This window comes from Nelumbo nucifera, chromosome 4, assembly GCF_055504915.1.
Source record: "Nelumbo nucifera cultivar China Antique chromosome 4, China Antique-T2T, whole genome shotgun sequence".
NCBI lineage: Eukaryota > Viridiplantae > Streptophyta > Magnoliopsida > Proteales > Nelumbonaceae > Nelumbo > Nelumbo nucifera.
The window spans coordinates 9,549,806-9,558,293 of NC_142652.1; the positions used below are offsets into that span (position 1 = coordinate 9,549,806).

Below are 8,488 nucleotides of genomic sequence, written 5' to 3' on the forward strand. Positions count from 1 at the left end.
TGCATGTGGAAAAATTGCAAATCAGGGGTTTTTCATCAGTTGGGTTTTATTTTAAAAATTTGATGAATAGTGAAGGGCAAATTCAATATTTCATTTTTTTCCGTTAGAGTTTACGGGCATGTCAATTGTCAGAAAACTTAAGGATAACTTAAGATAATATGTAAACAATAAAGGTACAGTTTTTCAATTTCGTGAATAGTAGGGGTAGTTTAAGAGATTTACCCTAGATAATAATACAAAATATGAAAGATGCTCCTTATGTCTGAGACGCATTGAAATTGGTGCGAGGAGCATATCCAAACAGACTCCATAAGAAAATGGTGTGGCAAGGACTGCAATAGACCACTCCCTTTACAAACATTATCTCACACCACACATCTCATATACGATGGAACATGTTTTGTTAGCAGAAGATCCCAATTCCATCAAGATCAAGATGGTTGAGATTTGAGAATGTTGAAGATTGTTGATGAAATGAAGCGTAGCTCTGATTCAGATCTGCTACCCACAAGTCTTACCTACACCTACCCACGTCACATTTACATCAGGAGCATCTCCCCATCATGAATGGTAATGCAATACGGGAGGTATATGTGTTTGGTTTTGTGGGCATTTACGGATATGTCGTTTATTTATATTTTTTCACTTTAAACGTTTATTTATACTTTTTCACTTTAAACGTTTTTTACTTTAAACATTTATTGTTTTTGTTGTTTGATTGCGCTTCACTTTAAATGTTTTTTACTCTCTACCTCAAATTAATACCTATTCAAGTGCGCCACATCAGCATTTGGTTTTAAGAAACATTGAGATATTGGGAAAAACAAGAATATGAATTTTTACAAATGCTTCATACACAAAAATTAAAACATTTCAGTTTTCTACCATTTATTTGATAAATGATAAAACCAAACAGTTATTTTATTTTGCTTCATATGCAAACGCCAACGCTTATGTAGTGCTAATGTTGTGGCGTTTTATCAATAAACGCCCACGGACAATGTGCAGCTGTAGTGACGCGTTGGAAGGATTGAGTAGGGATCATGTGAGCAGGAGATTGAATCGTGAAGTGAATTTGCTAACGGGGCACGTGTCATCGCTTTGGGGAACTACGTGGCTTGTTCATTCGATGCGGAATTACGAGAAGCAGAAATTCGATCGCTGAAACTGAAGAAACCGGAATTCCAACTAAACGGATTTCCATTCGCGTCTAGTCTTCCCATTTCACCGGTATGTGATGCTCCCTTCACCTCTACAATTTCCTCTTCTTCAACTTTTCTGTTTCTGTATTTTGTTAAAAGATTCCCTTTTGAATTCTGTATTTTTTTTCCTTTTCGTGTTGAATTTTTTTGTTATTTCTGGGAATTGTTTAGTTTTACATTTTTTAATGAATTGTTTTCTACTGGGTAGTCTGGATCTCGCTTTTAAATCCAAATTGGAATTTTGGTAGCTTGGTGAAACTCGAAACGAAGATTTCCCATTCAGAAACTCTGGTCCTTGTTCGCTAGAGAAAAGGTTACTTTGAGTTAGCCCCTTTTTTTCTCCATTTTGTTTCTTCCCTATTTTCTGGATTACAATCCTCTTTCTGTTAATTATTCCCCAACAGGAGGTTCGTTATCCGTTTTGTCTTGAAAGATTACCAGTTGAGTCAGTGAATTTGAACTTGTTTTACTAAGGTGGCAATTGGACCCGATTTCTTTAGATGCGTCTAGGGATTCTTCATAATTCACCAGATTGTGCTCCGTTTCTTGAATTATTGTACAAATTGCTTCTGTAATTGGTCTTAAAGAAAATGTAGAAATGTCCATATTTCCTAACTTCGATCCACCTCAGTTTTCTTTTCCTTTCTCACTTTGCCTCCGTTTCAAGGAATTGGTGTAAATACTATGACTTTTGTATTATTCGGATGCTGAGTTATAGTTTGCCGGGTCATTGATAAGTCAGATAAAATACGTTGTTTTTACTTCAAGGGATGACTAAGAAATGCTGAAAAACTCACAATTTCCACAATGTAACTTTAGAATGTTTGCATTATCTCTAGGAGCCCCGCTTGTTGGGTTTCACGTTTTTCTTATGTTGTCTTAAAGATCGAACCTTTTTTTTCTAAGACCATAATCAGTTTTTTTACAATTAAATTGAAATGGTTTGAAAATAAATTGCATAAAGAGAGCACTTTTTATTGATGGATTATGTTATGTATAAAGCATGCATGTTGATCCCTCCTCTCACTCGTTCTAAAATAATACTAGAAGCAAGAACTGAGTTTCCGATCAAGCTCTGCATAAAGATAAAGCATAGAAGGAGAATACATTTGGTGGTGTTTTTCAAGTTCATTGTACAGGAAACACGCCAACTAGTTAGTCTTTGAGTTTTATTTGTTTCTTGCACACCTGCACTGTTTCCTGGGTGACCATGGATTCATTTCGATATGGTTTTAGCTGTGTAGACCTCTTTCTAGTGGAAGTACAGCAAGTCAATCCAGTTACCTTGATTTCAAAATGCTTCTTCTCTATCTCCATTTTCTCACTGGAGCTTCCAACTCTAAAATCAAGTAGGTCTACCTAGTAATAACATAGCATGTAAATAAAGCTGTCTGAAGCTGGTTTTGTTTGCAGGGAGTTGATTATTCTACTTAGACAGTGCTGTTTCGAAGATCTTAATGATTCTACATTGTTATTATGGTAAAAAATATTAGTATATCATCATGGCTGGGCTGGAAGAGCTGAAAAAGAAGCTTACTCCTTTGTTTGATGCTGAAAAAGGCTTCCCAGGTGGAACAACCTTGGATCTTTGTGAGTCATATATGGTAAGTATGCTTTATTATGCTGACATACAGGGATAAATTTCATTCTAAATTCCTAATACACCTCTTGCTTTTCCAAAGTTGTCAGATGGTGGGACTGTTAACTTATTAAGCAGATCTTGTGGCATTTACAACATCAATGAGCTTGGATTGCAAAAGCGCACATCTGTGCTTATAGATGAAACAGATAATAGTGAGAAGACATACCGATGTGCTTCTCATGAAATGCGTGTATTTGGTGCCATAGGTAGTGGTGCAAGCAGTGTTGTTCAGAGAGCCATCCATATACCCTCTCATAGAATTTTAGCACTAAAGAAGATCAATATCTTTGAGAAGGTTTGGTTCTTCTTGCTTGAACTGTTTTTATTCTTGTCTGTTTGATTTTCCTTGGGTCTTAAATCGGTATTTTTCATCTGCAATGTTACGTAAGTAAACTTCTTTGAAGAAATCAAAAATTATTTAGTGTAATGACTGTATGCATGCCTTATTTATAATTGTATGTGTTCCTTTTGATGTACCATCAGATTGGATCTATCAAATCCAAAACCTGGACCATGCCCGGATATACATAATCCATAATCAAGAAAATAGAGGTTGATGTTATGGAAATATAAGAGACTAAGAGGAGTTTCTTTTCTTCTTCAGATACCATGATGTTTTATTTTTCTTATGCATATGATTTTGTAATGTATAAAAAGGAAAAGAGGCAACAACTTCTTAATGAGATACGGACATTATGTGAAGCACCTTGTTATCAAGGTTTGGTGGAATTCCATGGGGCATTTTATACTCCTGACTCAGGGCAGATAAGTATCGCTTTAGAGTACATGGATGGAGGGTCCCTTGCAGATGTCTTAAGAGTGCAAAAATGTATACCAGAACCAGTTCTTTCATCTATGATTCAGAAACTGTTGCATGTAAGTGCCTTCCTTTGCTGTTTTCTTTATTTTATTTTTTTTATTTCATGCACTGCTTCGCTTGATTCACAGCATGCCATAGCATTTTACAGCTTGTGTGTCATTTGTCAAGGGATTAAGCTACTTGCATGGAGTACGACATTTAGTTCACAGAGACATAAAGCCTGCAAATTTGCTCATAAACCTCAAGGGGGAGCCCAAGATCACTGATTTTGGCATTAGTGCTGGTTTAGAGAATTCAATGGCAATGGTTAGTTATGGTTATACTTCTTGCAACTCTATTACTTCGTATCATGGGTTATGGATTTGTTGTTTTGAGATGTTTTCTTTCATTTTTATTGCTTCAACTTGATATGAAAAGTAAATACAAAATATTTGATTAACTGATGTGTCAACATGGTTTACCAGTGTGCTACTTTTGTTGGCACTGTAACATACATGTCACCAGAGAGAATTCGAAATGAGAGCTACTCTTATCCAGCTGACATTTGGAGCCTTGGACTAGCTCTATTTGAGTGTGGTACAGGAGAGTTCCCCTATACATCCAATGAAGGACCAGTTAGTCTTATGTTACAGGTGATGCAACAAAACTTCCAATTTTCAGGCTTTACCAATTTGCTATTATGTCTATTAAAGTTTTCAGTAACACCATAACCAACATGACATAACATAATGCCAATTTGCTATCATGTTAATATATGCTATTATGTTACTGGTCATACAAAGTTTTCTTGAAACTAGATATATAGGATGTCATGTTAATATATTATGAAGTACTATCTGGTTGGCAGTGGGCCAATTTTAGATCATACAAAGGCTGGCCTGGTACTGATCCTGTAAGAATCTGGTACAAACTTCATACCCAAGCAAGCCCAACATGTACTGTAACTTCTGAGACCTTATCCAGATCCAACTATAACATTTTGAAGCATCATAGTATATGTATGTGTTGGCATGGATTTTATAATGCAACCTCTTTCAAATTGAAGAATTTACTATTAAAACCATAATACATCTATATGGTTATGGGATTTTATTATTTTTGAAGCCTTATGATGTCATTGTGTCATTATAACTAAGTATTGCATCGGACAGTTGTATGGCTTTGTCAATGTCTGTTGCCAGAATGGCTAGCAGATTAACTTAGGAAATTACTGCATGCAAGACCATGGTCAGCTATTGAGTTTAGGGAGGGCCTTCAACACGGCTATTGCCATTTTGTGTCTGTGCTACCATGCTTCTCTCTGCATTCTGACATTTATTCCATCTACTTCCATATAGTTGTTATATTGTTTACAATCTTATGTACTTTATGCTAGATCTTGGATGATCCATCTCCTTCACCAGCAAAATACTCACTTTCTCCAGAATTCTGCTCGTTTATTGACGCTTGCTTGCAGAAGGATCCAGATGCAAGACCAACAGCAGAGCAGGTAAAGCAAAATAATAGATATCACTGCATAAGCAAAATAATAGATATCACTGCATGTGCTATTGATTTGGTTGATAGTTGTATTATATTTCCTAATCCTAAACATATCATGTAACTACAGTATGGGTTAAACATGGCAATGTTGAGTGACTCCGGATCTCCTACCCACGAGAACCCTGCCCACGCCTACCCACAATACACCACCCCCCGTGAATTGGGAACATCTCCCCCTGCATAATACTATGCAGAGGATGAGATGTTCTCCATGTGTGGCTGCAATAAATGTGGGCAGGAGATCCGGACTCATGTTGAGCACGATTGGTCCTTAGGATGTTTGAATTGGTTAAAAGTAATTTAGTTGGATAAGAATTTCCTGGCAAGGGTTTGTCTTGTACAGCCATGACCAATTAATGTTAGGAAATATCCTGCTAACTCTTGTTGTGTTGTTGTTTTGTTATTTTTGAAGGATTATAGTTCTGACATTCTAGAAGTTCCAACCCTTTCAATTTTTGTATTTTATTCCAGTGATTTGTTTATTACACAGTATATTTAAGACCATCTTCAATTATCTGATTTATAAAATGATTCACACTTGACATCTATTGTCTTATTTCCATTTATGTGCTCAATAATATATTTCAGACATTCCTATATAGAAATTACTCCTTCGTCATCAGGCTATTAATATCCTCTATTCTTTCTTTTTTCTTCATCTTTTTCCCCTTTTTTGGATAGTGATTGGTAGGTTATTGGGTAGAGATAGTTCCAAACGCAGGTCTATGGGTTCAATACTTGTGCACTCTACCAAGCAAGTTGGCATCTTAAGAGACAATGCCCTCTTTGTCCCATCTTGCTCATTATGTTATTTATGCAAATATCAATATTTCTTAGAAAAGTAGAACATATGCTCCTCTAACTGGAAAGCATACAACATTCTTTGTAGCACTATAGGAAATTTCTGTTTTTATTTGTCCATATGTGTGAATCTTAAAGTGTTTCATGACAAGTCTATTTGTGCTTGTGTAATTCTTGTTCAGTTACACTTTTGGATTTTGGTATTAACCATCTTTTGCTATTGAATGATTTGCAGCTCCTCTCTCACCCTTTTATTACAAAGTATGAAAATGCAAGAGTAGACCTAGCAGCATTTGTCAAAAGTGTCTTTGATCCAACACAAAGGATGAAGGATTTAGCTGATGTGAGTCTAATACTTTTCTATTGTCCATTGTCCATGAAAATGTTGCCCGTCTATGTAAGTTGGATATAGGCACATATATTGTCACCTTAATGTAGACATAGATGTCAGATATGAGGGCCCAACATTACCAATTTGCTATTATGTCTATTAAAGTTTCCAGTAAATATATATTATCTCCATGCGTGTTAACTTGATATCACCTAAAGCTGAAGATTGATATTGACTTTATGAATCTATTCTTTCACCGACTGACCAGATGCTTACCATCCACTACTATTTACTTTTTGATGGACCTGACGAGCTCTGGAATCATATGAAAGGCTTGTATAACGAGTCTTCAACTTTTAGGTAATGAATGATTATCTGTACACATTTCTATACTAGCATTTGTCAAAGAATTAAGGGTTGGTTTTTTTACTCTGGAAATATTAGGCTAGAAAATGTCAAGATGGTGTATCTAGAGATCCAGATGATCATGAAGCTTTCTTCAATTACTAATAAACACTTTCTTTTTGTTAGCTTCTCAGAGAAGGTACACATAGGCCCAAATAATATCTTTGCAGCATTGTCAAATCTACGGAGGACATTAACTGGTGACTGGCCCCCTGAAAGACTTGTACATGTTGTGGAAAAACTTCAATGCCGTGCACATGGCCAATATGACATTGCAATTCGTGTATCAGGGTCTTTAATTATTGGTAATCAGTTCCTTATTTGTGGGCATGGGATGCAGTTAGATGGTATGCCCAATTTTCAAGATATCCCTCCTGATTTAGCAAGCAAACGAATGGGAACGTTTCAGGAGCAGTTTATCATGGAGCCAAGCAGTGTTATTGGACGCTACTTTATTGCCAAGCAAGAACTGTATATAATTCAATAGAAAACTATCAGTGGCCATCTCTTTTCCTCCAAGGTCAGTGCATCTATTCTTTATTTGCATTTACAACTTTCTTGTTTAATACTGAAATTGGTACTCTTTACAATGAATGAAGTCATGTATTAGTTTTGTTGATCATCATCATCATTATTCATCAACCAAGCCTTGTGGCCCTTATCCCAACTATATGGGGTCGGCTACATAAATCCGGTTTTATCCTTCCTTCTTTTTAATGCAATATCCATTGTTAAATTATTGGCGCTCAAATCATTTCTTAAATTATTAGTTTTGTTGATGTGGCATATATTTTTCGTGAAGGCCTTCCTGCACCAAGGAAAATTTGCTCCTGAACTATTTGACTTCAGGGTGCTCTTCACAAATATCTGTTGCCAGTATTTATCACTTATAAAGCTCTCCGTTTGTGAGAAGTAGATACACGATTCACAAGAAAGATCAAGGTTATGGATTGGATTAGAGAAAAGGTGCCATGTGAAGTGTCATGAATGCCAAACTAACTGATTATGAATCAAACAGTATTGAATTTGAAGTACAGGTCAGATGTGCTTGCAAATGGTATCCAGCTTCATATCTCTCCTTTGTCAGTTCGATTATTACTCGATCAAGTATCCATTCAAGTTCCAAGCTGAATTGAAAACTCAAGTTTCTGAATTTGCATAGCCATAGAATTGTACTGATGTGCTGAAATATTTTAGGACTAATTCCAGCAAATCACGAATATCTTTTGCAAATTGTTCCTGTGCGCGTGCTAATTCCTACAGATCAACACAAACTACATACTTGGCAGCGTTGAGAAAAGGTGAAGCTCTCTAATATGATCATTGATATCAGCTAGCGATCTACACTTCCTAATTACACAGCCCCGGGCACTGTTTACTACACTGCTCAGACAATGGGACTGAACTCAACGCAAAAATATTCAGAATAATCTCATTTGACATCTCCAACTCCAAGTCGATACAGGATTTAGACACCTTAGGCTCCATTTCTATTGGTTGCAGCCTGAGGTGACGGATAAATAGCAAAAGGCGTTAAGTGAGTGGCGGGACTGGGATCCCGCTGTTCAGAGACTACGTGCTTAGAGAAAAAAAAAAATGGGCAAGTAGGATTTTTGGCTAGCCATACAAACTGATATGGAACAGAGCAGCTGGTGGTCTGTTCCAAATGACTGAATGAATGGGTAGTTTTACCCTGTTTATTGATCATGCCTCAAACTATCTGGCGAAACTTTGGGCCATTAAAA

At 36.4% G+C, this 8,488-nt stretch overlaps 1 protein-coding gene across 4 annotated transcripts; it reads left to right on the forward strand.

Moving 5' to 3' along the window:
• Positions 1 to 963: 963 nt before the first annotated feature.
• MKK3 (mitogen-activated protein kinase kinase 3) lies at positions 964 to 7,976 on the forward strand. Of its 4 annotated transcripts, none has more exons than XM_010250302.3 (11): positions 964 to 1,230; positions 2,616 to 2,806; positions 2,885 to 3,139; positions 3,502 to 3,720; positions 3,833 to 3,970; positions 4,129 to 4,296; positions 5,040 to 5,153; positions 6,243 to 6,350; positions 6,607 to 6,698; positions 6,870 to 7,263; positions 7,546 to 7,976. In XM_010250302.3, the coding sequence occupies exons 2-10, from the start codon at positions 2,705 to 2,707 to the stop codon at positions 7,228 to 7,230; spliced, it is 1,557 nt and encodes a 518-aa protein (XP_010248604.1). In that variant the 5' UTR covers positions 964 to 1,230; positions 2,616 to 2,704; the 3' UTR covers positions 7,231 to 7,263; positions 7,546 to 7,976. The 4 variants fall into 4 exon arrangements, with proteins under 4 accessions (XP_010248604.1, XP_088742614.1, XP_088742615.1 ...); XM_088886488.1 differs by having other exon boundaries at positions 983 to 1,230; positions 6,243 to 6,404; XM_088886490.1 differs by having other exon boundaries at positions 1,170 to 1,230; positions 3,449 to 3,720.
• The last annotated feature ends 512 nt before the right edge of the window (positions 7,977 to 8,488 follow it).